A 19345-nucleotide genomic window follows, 5' to 3' on the forward strand; every position below is an offset into this window, starting at 1 on the left:
TCGAAGTGTGAACAAACTTACCCTAACACCATCAGTATTATTTAAAGGGAAAAGGGTCAAATTGTCATCATACAGTTAATTGATTTCAGTTTTGTGCGGTACAGAAAGCCAAACTATTTAGTGCATAATTTCATGAATCCGCTGCAGTTACTCACTGGCTCTACTAACCAGCTGTATACAGTTTTTTTTGTTGATAAGAATACAGTATAACTTTTGTGCAGTGACAGTGTGTATAATTTTTTATACCATCAGGTAAAATTGAGTCATTGACCACTACAATAGGTAAAGTCTTCATATCAAGCATGATATGGTAAGAAAATAGAGTGAGAACCGCTATAACCTCTTAAATTTTGCTGATAGCATATAATGTATATAACTTAAATTCTTTTTCATTCAGAGGTTCCAAAGCATGAAGAAACTAGTATATCTGCAGCTTTAATACATTTGCTTGGCCAAATCCACTTATGCATTTGGTGATCTTACAAAACTTGACTAGATGAGCAGCAGTGGGAAAAAAACATGATAAGGTGTTAAATGAAAGGCAAATATTAAGAGTCTATTGTTGTCCACACTAGAAAACTACATGTCTAAATAAGGCAGTGGAAGAACTTCAGTTTCTTGAAAACAATAGTCTGCTGCTTCTGGTGGTAGAAACAAGGCATCTGATGCATTATTAATATTAGCATATGCATTTTGGTCGCTCATCTTCTGGAAATTGTGAAACTCGTGGTTCTCTGGAGTGAATGGAGAGCCTTCCAGAAGCGAGGGTAGGGATAAGGGATCGGATAGCTGGGTTTTGAGAGACATTGCTTCAGCTAAAGCTACATTTAACTCGGATTGCAAGTGAAATATATGTTTCTGGAGGGCAGAAATAATGCCCACACTGCCATAAACTGGATCTCCGAGTCTTGCTGTAGCTTCATAAACCATGCTGATCACCGCATCTTCTCTGTTTTCCTTTGGTATCTCCTGCTGAAAATGAATGCCAAACATTCAAAGCAAAAAAGGGTTCATTTCTTGAAGTATATCTATATAACTAGCACTGTTAGCATTATATGTTAATTAGGAGTATATAGATTTAACTATATATACTGATGATCAGTGGAGCTAGGGGGCGCGATCCAAACTTGATCCCTTCACCAGAAAATTACGCTATATATTCGAGTTCAAATTGTTTTGTATGTATATATAATAGATGTTGAATTACTTGGCTTCTTAGAGTACTATTTAATTCTACTTATTTTGAATCTCCTCAGTGAAAATCCCCACTTCACACCGATCATTTATTGGTGTATTATTTATGTAATCCGATCCGTTCCGGCATGTTGTCTGCCTTATTTTCAACTAGTTCCATTTATTCTGGGCTGTTACTTGTAGTTAATGTGTAGAGCTTAAACTCTAATTATCTTATAAATAAATAAAAAGATAAAAAATCTAGTTCTCTTACACTTAACCACCCATGGCATTGTATTTTAATATGTTAAGTTAAAAGTTATAGTTCAAATCCAAATAGGGACCAAAGGCGCTCAATGATTTCTTCTTATTTGCCTAAGCTTTGGTGGTCACAGTTTTTCGGTGCTTGTGCTGGTACGTAACAGATAAGCGGTGAAAAGTCTAATTGCACACTAGCTGGTTCAAAAATGAAGATGATAGCCAGTAACAATCTTAATCGCGCACAAGCTAGCCCAGACACGGAGACACCATTGTCATAAAAAGAAGTTAGTAAAATGTATGAATTACGTACTTGTAACATTTTGCTGATGTTGCTAGCACCAAAAATTCGATGAACAGCAATAAATTTTTGAGGCTCAGCAGCTGGAAAGTGAGGCAAGAAAATGCAATCTTGAGTGCAGCGTCTCCGAAGAAGCTTGCATGCTGAGCATGGCATATGTTTGGTCTTCTTGCTTGTAGAACTCATGAGAAAAAAATAAATTAAAGCAGTTTCTTAATTTGGTATTTATTTTTGGTTGAAATTAAGGCAAATGCACTTACTTAACTGAGTATTTAAAGCCACAAAGTAAAGCATGGGGTCCAGAAAATTAGCTGGAGAAAAAAGAAAAATATTTAAAGATCCTAATTTTAAGATCTTTCAATAGTTGTAATAACTTTCATATCTCCACTGTCAGTTTCAGGGGGGAATTTGAATATTGAACGAAATGGAAACTGCTAGACAAGTAATATTTCCATTAATTGCTTTGATCCCAGTTCATCACTAATATTTTTTGAGCTTAAACAGATACTATAAGGAAATATTCTAATGGCGATGTCACTTTACTTGTTGTAGCAGATAATTTATTTTATTTTCAAAGTTACAAGTTTTTCTTTTTTATGAATGATTACTTATAGATATATTTTGTGTGCCTTGATCAATATCAAATTAAGTTAATTTGCTTTTATATTGTCGGTGTATATGTGAGTTGTAGCCATATAGTACTTTTTTGTACTTATTGTGTGGAGTAATTTGATGAATGATTTAGAGCCTAGTGATATTAAAAAGTACGACAAAAAGCTTCACACGTGAGGGTCCATATAATAATTCGGTGATGAAATGGTGATTAGTGGAGGTGATGTTGATTATATATCTGAAAGACGTTTGAGACAATAGGAAAAAAAAAAAAGATTAATAGGAAACCATCTTTCTGCCGATTTGAGTATGCTTGCAAGTCTAGCTTTTTTGCAGAAATATATCAAACTTATATATAGGACAAGTAGTTTATGTAATCGTACGAAGTGGTTGTACAAGTATGGAATATTTAATATTTAAATTTTATGAGTTCTGGGTTATGAAATAACGATCGTAAAGCTTGTAACTGGATTTTGAATTTAATTTTTGTATATATCTAGTAAATTTTTAAAGATGCTAAATTCTGTTCAACCCATACAATCAAAGCTTATATCTGCCTGAATAAATAGTGTTTGACCTATTATTCAAGCGTAGTGGTATTGTTATTTTTGTCCTAGTGTTGGCCTGGGTATGGGGCGGTGAAGTGGACTCACATCTATCCCATCTTAAACACGATGGGTATATTATTATATATTGGATTAATTATGTTAATTTCAAGCATCATTATTCTACTGTGTATACTTTTTCGGTGAAGCAGTATCAAATGACATGGATATGTCTCCTGCACCGGTTGTATACATAACGCTAGTTAATTTGCTAGCGCTTTGCACTGTCAAGTATATCTCTTTATAAATTTAATTAATATATTATATATAGTCAAACCTCTCTATAACAGCATCGTTGGGTCAGAAATTTTTCAACTGTTATAGAGAATGGCTGTTATACACATATAACAGCATTGACATTTAAATAATATTTTGCTGTTATAGGCAAAAAAGATGCGTAAAATCTGATTTTCATTTTTAATTGTCAAATTCTAAGCTTAATCACACTTTGTATAACGAAGGAAAATCGTTTAATGATGAAAATATATATATATATATATATATATATATATATATATATATATATATATATATATATATATATATATATATTTTTTGTTGTAATGTTGTATTAAATTATCAAATATATGGTCAAAATCTCTACACTTATTATTGGTAATCATAGATATTCCATTTTTATAAAGATAGTTAATTATTATATTACCATAAAAAGAAGATAGCTGTTATATGGGGGGTAATTTTACAAAGAGCGTCTTTGTTATAAAGTTGACTGTTGCTATTATAGGTGAAATGCTGTTATAGAGAAGTAAAATATAACATAAAAAATTGATTCCGAAAAAAGTTGGTTGTTATAGAGAGGTGTTGTTAGATGCGGGTGCCGTTATAGAGAGGTCTGACTGTATATGAACAATACCAAAACTAAAAGAATTGACGTATAATATAGGGCATAAATACAGTTTTTCTTTTAAAAATCAAATCTTATAAGGAAAACTACATATTTTACAAAAATGTGACAACAAATTCAAATAAATGGAGTACATGATTTTTTGTAATTTTATACCGATAGAGGAATAAATATAAGTGATCAAACTGAAATAACACTAACACCGGGAAAAAAGATAGAAACATTAATAACAGGAAGACAAAATTACCAGACATTGCTTGTTACATATCTTTAAAAGTATCTTCCCCAAGAGTTGTTGAACTTTGATTTTCCTATTTAATCAATGACCTTCTCAATAGTAATAATGTCTCCCAAAGAAAATTACATACATCATCATTATCTTTTATAAAATCTTCAATTTGAAAGGTCGCTCGATGTCGTCCCAACAAGTGTTAACACTAAATATTTACAAATAGCTATCTTGAGTTAGATATAGAATATGCCAACAAAAAGAGTTTGGCCCGCATTAGAGATATAAGATATATTCATACAAAATTAATTAGAAAAACAATGAAAATAACTCTGATATAAATACACCACGGAAATAATTCAGTGACTTTTTTTAATATACTCTTTCTCCCAATATTCTTAGACACGAGAACTAAATTCAAATATCTCAAATTACAATTTAAAGATTATTAGTCCGGCTTTTTGAACTTTTAAAAATTAGCTAGTATTCATAAAATAAAGGAACAACTTACCTTTCTTTAAAGCCCCTACTGCCCCATCATTGAAGTTATCAACTTACCAAATTGTTTTTACCAAAAAAAATAAAAAAAAAATAAAAATAAAGGTCGAGATAGTTCAAACCATTATAGGCAATTTATTTTGTTCAACCTCGTCATACACTTCTTCTTCACTTACCTCTCATTCTGAATTGGTGATGTCTTGAGCAAACGTCACATGGACATGCTTGGTCTCCTCTTCTCCAAAACCTGATGTTAAAAGCAAAACTAAAAAGAACAGATCACGAAAGTCAATGAGTAAGTAATTAGTATGAATCTACACACTTTTGTAGTCGTAAAGTAAAAAGACAATACACTAAATAAAATCAAACATTTAATAATTTCTTTATTTAAAGAGTTCAGCCTGAAATATTTTCCTCAGTTATTGTCACGACCCAAATCTGACACAGGGCACCTAACGAGCTTCTACCATAAGGCAAACCCTCTAAGCTAATCATGCGAGAATTAATGAATAAAATGAATAATACTATATGTCTCAAGTATAAAGAAAAGTGCGGAAATGAAATACAAATACTGAGTCTGCCCATAAACCCCATCAAATGTCTAAGTAATGGAACTACTAGTCTGAATACAAAAGTATGAGACGTAGCTCGGAATACTATTAAGTCAACTAAAGAAGAAGAGGCCGCCATGATCTAATGGTGGCTCACCTCGACTGAACTGGACTGAAGTAAGCTGGAATGATCAAGTATTGGCTACCTGGTCGCCGTTAATCACACCTGCACACATACAAATATCAACAAGTGTGAGTCTAAAAGACCCAGCAAATCATCGACACCCTCTCAGCTTACCTTTGGGGCAAGTCTTAGAAATCCTTGATAATGCATATAAGCAATTAAACAGTACAAGTATATTAAATATATACCAACACTGAAGCTAAAGCTGAAATCATGAAGCATAAACAAGCTATGCATGAAATACTCTGAATCTGAATCTCACGGGACACGATACATATTTGTCCATGTCTTACCTCGTCTTTCGGAGGGGCCATTATTTACCCACATCTTACCCGGGTCACTTGTACTTCTCTATGCTCACGGGACACAGTACGTATTTGTCCATGTCTTACCCCGTCTTCCAGAGTGGACATTATTACCCACATCTTACCTGGGTCACTTGTAATTCCGTCATCTACTTCCAACCGAACCCAATGGGGCTTGTCGGAGTATGCCCCTCTAAAGATATGATAAAGTGGAACAAACATCCAATCAATGCCAATTCAAAACTTTACATATATAGCAAGTATCTATTTAAGCGATATTATGCTAAAGGACTCATACGGTCATTACTTTAGACACTTGAAACTTATACAATTTAGATCATGTTTGCCCACTCACATGAACCAAATGGTTTAAATGCATACAAACAATACAAACCATATGCTTTTTATGAAAAACAAGTAAATTAAGGGTTTAAGTCTCATTTGCCTTATAACCAGAATGCAACCTCTCTTGAAATGCCAAATTCTCTTCAAACAATCTCCGATAGCCTCAATCTATTCTATAACATAAATAAATGATCCAAATTAGTCTAGGAAAATTAATCCTATAATTTTAGGTTTAGAACTAAATTTCAATATTCTATACCTTGATTCCATAATTCTTTCAAAAAGTAGAAGTTAGAGTCCCAATTCTCTTAGTAAACAATTATAAAAATATGTTCTAGTCCCAAGATAATAATAATCATAGTGTGTAATTAAAGAAATAAAAGAAACTAAAACAAAAGAAAAGAAAAGAAAAAAAGAAAACGATACAGTGACGAAAGTTGAAACAATTTGAGAAGTTGCAGCAGAGTAATTTCACACTCTGAGTACCTACTTTGTCTTATATCCAATCCTACCACTACAACTAATCATCATTGCTATGATCATTGCTCTCCTAGTCTCCCTAGTCATTAGGTGATCATTAGACCTTCTCTTCATTCTTTTGTTGCAATCACCAACATACTTATACATATCTCTATAAGACTACAATAGCAATCTAGCTTTCATACTAAAAATAGTAATAAACGTACCTGAATATTTGTATTTAATCCAAGAGAATCTTCACCGCAATGGTTCTTTAGATCAGCAACGAGAACTACCCTATGCCGTTTTTTTTTTTTTTTTTTTTTTTTTTTTTTTTAATGCTAACAATAGAATAATGATCTTTCTGTGTATTCACATTTACCTAAAGACGTGACCAGTGGTGAAGTAGTGGGCCTGGCCCACTAATTTGCTCTTAATTAATTCACCATCTCATATATTATATCATATAAATAATATTTTCAACAATAAATATATTCATACATGTTATATAGATATAATTAGTACCCGCCTCGAGTTGAAACTCGTTAAAACTAGTAAGATATAATTAAGGAAGTAACTCTAAAGTTTACTTAGAAAATATCGGATTGTTACAGTTATCTGCTACGTGGTGCACATCAAATAAGGGTAGTAGAAATAAGGTTAGTATTTGGTTAAGAAATTTGAATGTTTAAAAAGATGCTTGAAGTGTAAACAATGTGTGTATAAGAAATTGTGGATGGAGGAGTCCGTTATCGATCGGAATTTGCAGGAAAATAAATATACAGTAAGTATGTATGATTATTGATATCCTATTATTTCAAACCTTATTTCTGTGCCGCTTCGTCTTCTTCGTAATAATCAACATCCTATCAAATCTCTCTTAATCTTACAGTTTAGTTATATTTAACTAACAACTTTAATTACCTCCATAAACATCCGAAAAGTTTTCTAGAGGCAAACCAAGCGATGTGTTTTTCTCTTAGTGACTGTTGGAGAGTTTTCTGGAGTGGTTTTTTCCAATAGTGACTGGTGGGATTTTATTTTAATATGATAAATCAAATAAATGGGAGAAAAGTCAAAAAAAGAGAAAATAGATAAATAGGTTTCCTGGTTTTTAAAAGTACCACCGAGCCAATGTCCTGCATTTATATATATATATAGGCAAAAGTCATAGATAGCCCCCTAAACTTTGCCACATTTTCCTCTGCAGGGTCAAGGCGAGGGTTGTCTTATTGTACCTAAAACAAGTCCGAATTCGATCCTATTGGGTACCTTTTTCACAATAATCAGCAAAATTAGGAGAGTGTATTACACTCTCCATGACGTGGCAACTTTGTCAAATGAAAACATGACACGTGGCGGCAGGGTCCATCATAATAATTAAAAAATAAATTATGCAACACCCCCACCCCCCTTTTTTCATCTCCTTCGCCCCCCCTCCACCCCCTCCCCCCCCCCCCCCCCCCAATTTTCATCTCCGGCCGCTGCTCGCCCACCACTGGCCGCCGCACCACCACCCCCAACCGCCGTCCCCCACCCCCCAGCAGCCATCCGCCCACCCCACCAACAATTATTTCCCTTTAATCAATGACCTTCTCAATAGTAATAATGTCTCCCAAAGAAAATTACATACATCATCATTATCTTTTATAAAATCTTCAATTTGAAAGGTCGCTCGATGTCGTCCCAACAAGTGTTAACACTAAATATTTACAAATAGCTATCTTGAGTTAGATATAGAATATGCCAACAAAAAGAGTTTGGCCCGCATCAGAGATATAAGATATATTCATACAAAATTAATTAGAAAAACAATGAAAAAAACTCTGATATAAATAAACAATGAAATTAATTTTTCACTTATTTTCTAGGAAAACATTTTCCTCCATACGAACACACCCTAACTCTCATGTACTAAAATCTTTGAAAAACTAGTTAGAAGGTGACAATACCTATATTTATTCCTTCTAACTAATATAAAGAAACACAAACTATATATATCCAAATTGTTCCTTAGCTGACTTAATATCTTCAATTGCACTATCCAATCGTCTGGCTAGAGTTAAACAATATAAGTCAAAGCAAGCAAGTCAGAATAATGCAACAAGGGTGTGAAAATGAAAATGGACAAAATGACAAAAAAAATGAGTAATTTCTTATATGTATCTACACCTCGTGGGCAAAATTAAGGGAGAAATGGTTTTATAGCCCTTTACAAAAAAGTTTTAGTTTTATAACCTTTTACAAGAGATCTTCCTTTGTTATACATATGGAATTTGAAAAAAACACATAAGAGATCTGAAAAGAACATTCTCTTTTGTTTAAATTGTAAGAGGGTAAGAGATCTCATTTCCTCGCAAAAATTACTTGATATATGCATTAGGGGGATAGTACCAGGTATGCTAAAATAGGCGAAGTATGAACAAACTAACCCTGACACCACCATTATTATCTATATATATATATATATATATATATAAAAGGAGAGTAGTCTAGCTTAATATTAAGCCAAGTGACATAATATGAATAAGCCACCTGGCAACAAATTCTATTTGCATTAATTATAAAAGAAGTTATTAATTGTAGTTCAAAATATTACCTAATTTAATAATCTACTACTAGTACTACTACTACTACTACTAATAATAATAATAATAAATCTATATCTATATATATATTATAATAAAAGGAGGGTAGTCTAGCTTAATATTAAGCCAAGTGGCGTAATATAAACAAGCCACTTGGCAACAAATTCTATTTGTATCAATTTTAAAAAGAAATTAATTGACATTATTAAATGAATGCACCTAATTTAGTGTACTTGATTAGAGAAATATTATTAATTGATATTCTTGAATCTAATTTATAATCAAGAATACTCCTTTAAATGGTAAGATATAATATTACGTGATATAATTCATTTTTTTTAATTCCAATGAATTCTTAAGATCCAATCAATATGATTTGTCTATTATTTACTGAATTAGTACTTTTATTTTGTTAATAATTGATTGACAATCAAGTGACATAAATGGTAAAAAGTGTTGAAGCACACGTATGTTAAGGTAAATGTGATATAGGTTAAAAGTAATAGAAGAAAACATTGAATTCCAATGAATTATGATAATGGTTTAAATTATATTTCAAAAGATAATTAGTTGATAATTATATTTTAAAAGATAATTAGTTGATATTCACATAAATTGGTCTAGTTGATTGGAGAAATATAATTAATTGATATTTTTGAATCTAATTTATAGTCAAGAATACTTATTTAAATGGTAAGATATAATATTGTCTTTGTTACTTTGGTTAAAGTCAATTGACATAATAAGTTTAATAATTGATTAACAATCAATTAACATAAATGGTAGTAAAAAGTTGTGAAGCACATGTATGCATTGGAACTCGTGTGATTTAGGAGTAGGTTAATTGTGAAAGAAGAAAACATTGAGTTCAAATGAATTATGAAACGTAATTAATAGTAGTAAATGCATTAAGTCTTATTAAATGTATTCACTTTTGATGTATTTAATTGGAGAAATATAATTAATTGAAATTCTTAAATCTAATTGATAGTCGATAATAATCCTTCAAATAGTAACAATATTAGTCCTTTGTTACTTTATGCAATTAAGGTAAATTCAAATTTCAAGCCCATATGAAGAGCATTTGTACAATTCTAATATCAAAATTAGAATCAATCATAGGTTTTAGAGAGTACACAAAATCTTAGAAGCTTCCTCCTTCCAAATAAAGACTTCTTACTTCAACTAAAAAATATTATTATAATGATCAATAAATTTAGTTGCTATAAATGAGAAGTAAATGACTCTAAAAGGAACCAAACCATTTGCTCTATAGGCTCGTGCTCTGTATTGTTTATTTTCCAAATAAATAGTTCTTATTTCAACTAAAAAATATTTTATAATTGTTAAGAAATTTAGTTGCTATATATACGGAGAAAAAGGTTATAAAAGGAGCCTAAGGTAAGCAAAAGACCTTAAATTTCATCAGGGTTTACACATGTTTCTCACTTCACAAGCTTTTGTATATGAGTTCTTTCGACATATTTTTTTAGTATTTTTGTCAATCACAATTAAGATTCTTTTATAAGAAAGATCATTTTATTCATATAATATGAGTTGCTTTTTTCAGGTGTTATCGAAGGGGAAAGCTTCTTCAACATTAATCTTTAGTAGACACCATATTCTAAAACTCTCAATTATTCAACGGTTAGTTTCATGACTTAAAGGCCTCTTCCTTTTGCTTATGAACTAACATTTTACAATTATTGCTCCCTTTATGATATTGAAGGTAAATTGTTGCATAAATTATTGTCTGCTATATGCGTATTTTGTTATTAAATTTTTTAATTATTTTAAGTTGAAGTTAGATACGTCAATCTAATGAGTAGTAATTGAATTATTCTTTGTCTTTGAAGAGAATTGGCAGGGTATCTATTGTAGTGATCACATTATCGATATTTACAATTTTCTAAGATAAAGTATGGATGAAGAAATTATAGGTAATGCACATCAAAATTCTCCGAATAAGTATCAAGGTATATTTTTATGCTTGATTTAGTTTTTATTATTATTTTGCTTTGTGTTTACAATTAATATTACATCTATTTTTCAGAGATATGATATATATCAATATCTCACAAATACGAAATGAATATTTGAAAAATAAACAAGCACAATGGAGAAAGAAATATATAAAGGAGTTTTACCAAATTGTCAAGTTATATTTTCAAGCTTGATTTCTAAATTATTTTTATTTTTATTTTTTTTGTTATAATTAACATCATCTATCTTTTGTTATAATTGTAACTACAGAATCTGAAGTTTCCATAGATATGCTATATACAAATATCTCAGAAATGCGAGACGAATATTTGAAAAATAAACAAGCACAGTGGAAAAACGAAATATATAAAGGAATTTTGACCAAATTATCAAGGTATATTTTCATGCTGGATTTAACTTTAATATTATTATTTTGTTTTTGTTACGATTAACATTACATATATATGTTTTATCACAGATGTAACTAAGGAGTCTGAAGTTTCCATAGATATGAAGTTTCCACAGATATGATGTATGTAACTAAGGAATGACTGAAGATATTATGAATGTACTAGAATTTCTTTTGGCATTATCACAATTTTAGGAGTACCGAGCAAATAAAAGCTTATGTTGTGTTATGTTATTTTGTTTGCTTTTATTTTTCTCTTTCGAATATCTATATCTATATATATATATATATATATATATATATATATATATATATATATATATATAGAGAGAGAGAGAGAGAGAGAGAGAGTAGCATTTAATAAATGGTAAAGTTGTATCCATTGTTTTGGTACATGCCATCCAATTTAATAAATAAAAAGAGAAAAGGTAGATTGGAAACAACTGAAGATATTAAATCAAGTAACAAACTAATAAAAAGTCACATTAACAATTTAGGGCCTGTTTGGAAAGCCACCCAGGTAATTGGAATTCGGTGTAATTGGGTGTAATTACACAGTTTGGCCTGTTTGTTTGACCAAGTAATTACACAGTTAGGTAAAAATTGAGTGTAATTGAGAGGGTGTAATTACACTCTCCAATTCTCAAGGGAGGGTTGAGAATTGGGTGTAATTACAATCTGTAATTACAGGGTTACTTTTTAGTCTGTTTCTTTTTTGTTTATTTTAATTTATTTTTATTTCTATTATTTTAATTTATTTTTAATTTTTAATTTATTTTTTATTTCTATTATTTTAATTTATTTCTATTTTTATTTTTTAATTATTTTTATTTTTTAAAATGTATTTTTCTTTTTATATTATTTATTTTCCCTTTCTTTTGAATTATTTACTTAAGTTATTTTGGAACTTACTTATGTAATGTTAGAATTTGACATAAGAGTATTATGTTAAACTTTTTCTTTTGGACTTTGAATTTAACTTATATTTTCAATTTTAAGTTATTTGCTTTCACATTACATGTTGTTTATTTTTCACTTACATTTGATGAATTTTTTATGTCAAACATTTGAATAATGTTATTACATTATATTTATACTTTCACATTGCATGTTGTTTATTTTTCACTTACATTTGATGAATTTTTTGTGTCAAACATTTGAATAATGTTATTACATTATATTTATAAATATTATTTTTTTGTCAAAAATCCAATCTATGACGTTTTCACAAAAAGTCTTCTTTTAAGTTTTATAATTAATTAAAATTGAATATTATTAATGTGAAAATATATATCAATTATTTTTTGCAATATTAGTTACAAATATATGATTATTAATTAATATATTTCAAGAAACAATGTGTTATTAAATAACTAATTTAATATCATTTATAAAGGCAAATATTTTTTAAATATTAATTTTAATTTTTTTATAATTAAATTTTATTTTTTAAATTAAACTAAGCGTGTAATTACACTTGTGCAACCAAACGACACGCTTGTAATTACACCGTAATTACATTATGACAAACAAACGGTGTCGTTGTAATTACACTCTTTCGTGTAATTGCGGCTTGTGTAATTACTACTCTAGTAATTACACCAATTCCAATTACCAGGTGGCTTTCCAAACAGGCCCTTAATAGTATCAATTGGTGAAAAAGTAATAAAGAAAAATGGAGAATAGACAAAAACTATTGGACGACTTTTTGATATATGTATTTGCTTTAAACAAAATAAAAAACTAAACACTTTGTTTGAATATTATGATCTATTGTATTTTAAAATTATAACGTTTCAAAAAAGAAATCAGTTGTCAAATAGATTAAAAGAATTCCAGCATTATGTATAGTGTAGCTGTTAATGTAGGCTCTTATGGTAAAAGTTTATCCACACTTGGTGTATACACTAAATCATGTGAATTTACTCTGGTTAAGTTATAAATTAAAGAGGAAATGAAAATTATTTATTATTTGGTGGTAAGAATGTATATATAAACATATGCCAAGTTTAAATTTTTACCATTTGTTTTTTATAATTTTTTCGCATGATAAGATGCCTGATTTGGAAGTGACTGAGAATCAACATAACACAGCACCAGATCCTCTCAATAACTCAAATGTGCCAAATCAAACTCCTACGAAGGAATCTGCGGGGACAGTAGCTACTAAAATTGGACAATGCTCAACTACGATGTTCAACTTAGAAAATTTTCCTGTGTTGAACTCCAATACTGTCAAAAACAAGGGTGCTAGAGGTCAAAGTGAGAGATCGGGGCAACATATTGACCCTCCAGATAGAGGGAAAACAACTGAATCTAAATGAAATGGCTTATGTGGAACATTAGAGGAGTGAATGAGAAGCATAAACAAAAGGAACTAAGGAAGATGCTTCAAATAAAGAGGATCAAATTTGTAGGTTTGATAGAGACTCGAGTAAAACAACACAAGGCCAAAGGGGTACTAGCTAATGTTGTACCTGGTTGGGGGCACTTAAATAACTACCAATCTGCTGCTAATGGTAGAATATGGATTTTGTGGGACACCAACATATATCAAGTTCACTTGCTGCGAGAGGAAGAAGATCGGTGAAAGGTGCTAGATGATTTTGACTGTTTGGTAACAGTCATATATGGCTTCAATACTGGTGAACTTCGGAAAACCTTGTGGCTTTCACTGAGGGATATTGCACAAGGTTTACATAAGTAAGTTCTAAAATAACTTAAGTAAATAATTCAAAAGAAAGGGAAAATAAATAATATAAAAAGAAAAATACATTTTAAAACATAAAAATAATTAAAAAATAAAAATAGAAATAAATTAAAATAATAGAAATAAAAAATAAATTAAAATAATAGAAATAAAAATAAATTAAAATAAACAAAAAAGAAACAGACTAAAAAGTAACCCTTGTGGCTTTCTCAACCCTCCCTTGAGAATTGGAGAGGTGATACACCCTCTCAATTACACTCAATTTTTACCTAAGCGTGGTATCTCCAACTGTAATTACACCCAATTACACCGAATTCCAATTACGGGTGGCTTTCCAAAGGCCCTAAATTGTTAATGTGACTTTTTATTAGTTTGTTACTTGATTTAATATCTTCAGTTGTTTCCAATCTACCTTTTCTCTTTTTATTTATTAAATTGGATGGCATGTCACTTACATTTGATGAATTTTTTATGTCAAACATTTGAATAATGTTATTACATTATATTTATACTTTCACTTGCATGTTGTTTATTTTTAACATTTGATGAATTTTTTGTGTCAAACATTTGAATAATGTTATTACATTATATTTATAAATATTATTTTTTTGTCAAAAATCCAATCTATGACGTTTTCACAAAAAGTCTTCTTTTAAGTTTTATAATTAATTAAAATTGAATATTATTAATGTGAAAATATATATCAATTATTTTTTTACAATATTAGTTACAAATATATGATTATTAATTAATATATTTCGAAACAATGTGTTATTAAATAACTAATTTAATATCATTTATAAAGGCAAATATTTTTTAAATATTAATTTTAATTTTTATAATTAAATTTTATTTTTAAATTAAACTTTAGTAATTACCTTTAATTTTTACATACTAATTACTATTTGACAAACTTCGTTGTAATTACATATATATTGTGTAATTACTACTCTAGTAATTATTCCAATTACCGGTGGCTTTCCAAGAAGGCCTTAATAGTATCAATTGGTGAAAAAGTAATAAAGAAAAATGGAGAATAGACAAAAACTATTGGATCTTTTTGATATATGTATTTGCTTTAAACAAAATAAAAAACTAAACACTTTGTTTGAATATTATGATCTATTGTATTTTAAAATTTGGTTTCAAAAAAAGAAAAAAGCTTTCAAATAGATTAAAAAGAACCATTATGTATAGTAAATATGTCTCTTATGGTAAAAGTTTATCCACACTTGGTGTATACACTAAATCATGTGAATTTATATTATAAATTATGAAAATTAATATGATAAGAATGTATATATAAACCAAGTTTAAATTTTTACCATTTGTTTTTTATAATTTTTTCGCATGATAAGATATGTTTAGTCTTACTCATTGATCAAATGTGCCAAATCAAACTACGAAATTCTTTGCCTTCGATGTTCAACTTAGAAAATTTTCCTGTGTTGAACTCCACTATCGTCAAAAACAAGGGTGCTAGAGTCTAAAGTGAGAGATCGTCAACTGACCCTCGGATAGAGGGAAAACAAGCTGAATCTAAATGAAATGGCTTATGTGGAACATTAGAGGGGAATAAGAAGTAAACAAAAGGAACTAAGGAAGATCTTCAAATAAAGAGGATCAAATTTGTAGGTTTGATAGAGACTCGAGTAAAACAACACAAGGCCAAAGGGGTACTAGCTAATGTTGTACCTGGTTGGGGGCACTTAAATAATTACCAATCTGCTATTAATGGTAGAATATGGATTTTGGACATATATCAAGTTCACATGAAACGCCGGGTGAAAGGGGTGCTAGATGATTTTTGTTTGGTAACGATCATATGGCTTCAATCTTGGTGAACCGAGAAAACCTGTGGCTTTCTTAGGATATTGCACAGGTATCTACCCGGGTGCTTGGGGTGATTTTAATTTTATTTTGACACCAATTTTGTCCCTCGTTATTCCGATTGCTTGGGCTTTTAAATTTATTAACGAGCTAAATACTTTGTTCTCACTACGTTTTATTTTTATTACTATTGTGCGTTTTTTTACTTTATAATTTTTAAATAGTTCGTCTATCGTTTCATTTTTTGGGATTTGTACTTGTTTTATTTGCTTAGATTAATTTTTGAACTAATTACTATTTACTTGTAATATATATTGGACTAGTTATTAAGTTAGAAGGCCAAGAGAAATAATAAGAAAATTGGATCCTCTAAACAAGTTGGTCATTATATTGACAATTTGGCAAAAGCTTTCCAATATTAACCATCTAAATATCCTTATGAATGTGTATGCATGAGATATATTTAAATATACACAATATATGCATAATCCGTTGGTTTGTTTTAAATTTGCAGTACATATGTTTAGTCTTACTCATTGATCCCATACTAATTCTTTGCCTTCGTTTTTGGATTTCGCATCAGTCTAAGGGATATTCGGTGTTGGGCTAAAGTCCAACAAAAATCCTCTATCGATATATTTCGGTTTTACAAGAGCCCTTTAAATCATTTACTCCTCCATTTTATTTTACTTTGTGCATTTAATTTGTAATTACATGACTAACACTTTACTTGTTTTATTTGCTTAGATTAAGGTGAACCATACTTGTTTTATTTGCTTAGATTAAGGTGAACCATAGCAGAACTAGTAGGTTAGTATGATGGGTAGTTAATTTAAAAGAGAAACCGATAATTAGTAGATTTCATTCCTCTTTTCATGTTGAAATGATTCATAGTTTATAATATTTATTTTAGAATAATGGATTTTCAAAATAGCATGACCATATATTTTGAGTTAAAAGAATCATGATTCTTTTACTATCTTAGAAGATTTAAGACGTCAACGATATGCGAAATATGAACCCAAATATACTCTATAAACAATTTTCAAGATTTACCCAAGTATACATATTTTTAGCCGAAATTGGTTAAATAAAGAAAAAGAAAGAAACTCACTTCTTTAGCATCCTATTTATAAAGATAAGTTCCTATTTATAAAGATAAGTTTAGATTTTCTATGTCACCATATCCATATGACATAATTTTATCAAAAGGTTCAAATCTGCTAAGTCTTCTCTTAAAAGCTATTACTTATATGCAAACTATCATATTTTTACGCAAGTCTTATTTTAAATAACATTATTATATTTTATTTATAACTTTAGCAATACTTATAAAGGTATTTTCTTTTCTATAACACTATATTTACACTTAGCCTAACTAATCATAAGTCCGGTCGGTTAACCATTGTTAATGGGTCTTAAAGGGTGCCTAATACCTTCCCTTTAGACTAATTGAACCCTTACCTAGAATCTCAAGTTTTTTGGAACTTTTAAAGTTAACTTTAGATAATTACTTTAATTAACTTTAGGTGTCCTAATTCACCATAATAATTAGGTGGCGACTCTAAACTTTAAATTAACCTCGGAATTACCGAAATGTTGTAAACTATTTTGACTCCGGTTAAAATAGGGTATAACATCCACATGATAGGTTATTGGGCAATCCAGTGCAATATCTTTGAAATAAAAGACTTCTCAGGATGTATGAATGATCTGCTCCTTAACGAACTTAATTGGAGAGGAGACTACTATACGTGGTGCAACAAACAACATGGGGATGATACGATCTATAGCAGGATCGATAGGGCATTTGGGAATATGGAGTGGATGATGAAATGGGGTCATGTAACTGTTGAATATGAACTGCCTAGCATATCTGACCACTCACCAATGATCATGACCCTACAAACCTCACGAGTAGTATTAAAGTTCCTTTTCATTTTTTTAATGTACGGGGAGCATAGCCAATTCCTTGATATTGTTGAGGATGTATGGCATAAGAGGGCAAGTAACAAGATGAGCAACATATGGGCAAAAGCCGAAAACATTGAAACCGAGATTGAAACACCTTAACAAGGAGGAGTTTAAAAGCATCACGCAGAAACTGGAAAAGGCAAGGTTTAAATTAGCATACATCCAAAGGAAGCTTCAGGTTCAATACTCATCTGACCTACAGGATCAGGAAAAGTTAATATTACAAGAGATGGAGAAGTGGTCTATGATAGAGGAGAACATTATGAGACAAAAGTCACGCGCTCGATGGATTAAATTGGGAGATGCCAACACTAAGTACTTTTCAGATCCTTAAGGAAAGGACACAAAGAAAAATGATCAGCGAACTTACGTCTATCGTGGAGTTCGACTAGTCGACGAGTGACTATTAAAGAGGAAATCATTGGCTTTTACAAGAAACTCATGGGGACATCCGACGCCTCCTTACCCATTATCAACAAAGAAGTCATGAAGAGAGGTCGAGCCTTACCCAAATCGAGAGAATGAATTTGATTCGGGGTTGCGATAAAATTACCGGACAGTTTAAATGCTATAAGGGATGACAAAGCCCCGAGGATAGATGGCTACAACTTAGCACTTCTTTAGAGAAGACATACGGTCATTATTAGAACGAAGTTACAAAAGCAGTTTAAAGAGTTCTTCGGGTATGGTAAAATGTATAAACCTATAAGCACACAGATTGTTACCCTTGTCCCTAAGAATTCAAAACCGAGCTACAATAAAGGAATACGGACGATAGCTTTGTGATTCGATTCTGTACAAACTCATTGGCAAGATTTTAGCTAATCGACTACAAATGGTGATGCCTAGTATTATCTGTGAAGCACAGGCAGGTTTTATACCTGGCAGGAAAATAGGGGACAACATTATTCGCTCGTAGGTTGATAAAAGGCTATAAAGGAAAGCTATATATCTCGAGGTGTATGATTAAAATTGACCTACAAAAAGCCTACGACTCCTTGGAATGGATATATTTGAAGCAAGTCATGACTGAAATTGGGTTTCCTGAACAATTCATTGGATGGACTATGGAGTGTGTGCAAACAATGAGCTATAGCTTCCTCATAAATGGTGAGCCAACTAAGCCATTTGAAGCAGCCAAGGGACTAAGACAAGGGGACCCCGTTTACGATTGCAATCGCCATAGGAATGGAGTATCTCAGTAGACAACTTTATGGCCTACCTGAAGTCAAGTCATTTCATTTCCACCCTAGATGTGCTAAACTCAACATTAGCCATCTATGCTTTGCGAATGACTTGCTTCTATTTGCCAGGGGTGATGCAAAATTTGTCATTCCTTTACATCAGTGCTTCACTGATTTTTCTCAGAGTTCAGGACTGCAAGCCAATCTTGGCAAAAGTGCGGTCTATTTTGGTGGAGTGACGACAATAGAACAGAACAAGATATTGCAACACCTGGGATATAG

At 30.7% G+C, this 19345-nt stretch overlaps 1 protein-coding gene across 1 annotated transcript; it reads right to left on the reverse strand.

Moving 5' to 3' along the window:
- Positions 1 to 444: 444 nt before the first annotated feature.
- Positions 445 to 1941, reverse strand: LOC132041537 (LOB domain-containing protein 4-like). Its single transcript, XM_059432246.1, has 2 exons — positions 1745 to 1941; positions 445 to 972 (listed from the first exon to the last, which is right to left on the reverse strand). Exons 1-2 carry the CDS (start codon positions 1916 to 1918, stop codon positions 580 to 582), a joined length of 567 nt encoding a protein of 188 aa, XP_059288229.1. The 5' UTR covers positions 1919 to 1941; the 3' UTR covers positions 445 to 579.
- Positions 1942 to 19345: the final 17404 nt, after the last annotated feature.

The sequence above is a fragment of the Lycium ferocissimum genome, unplaced genomic scaffold (assembly GCF_029784015.1).
Source record: "Lycium ferocissimum isolate CSIRO_LF1 unplaced genomic scaffold, AGI_CSIRO_Lferr_CH_V1 ctg10586, whole genome shotgun sequence".
NCBI lineage: Eukaryota > Viridiplantae > Streptophyta > Magnoliopsida > Solanales > Solanaceae > Lycium > Lycium ferocissimum.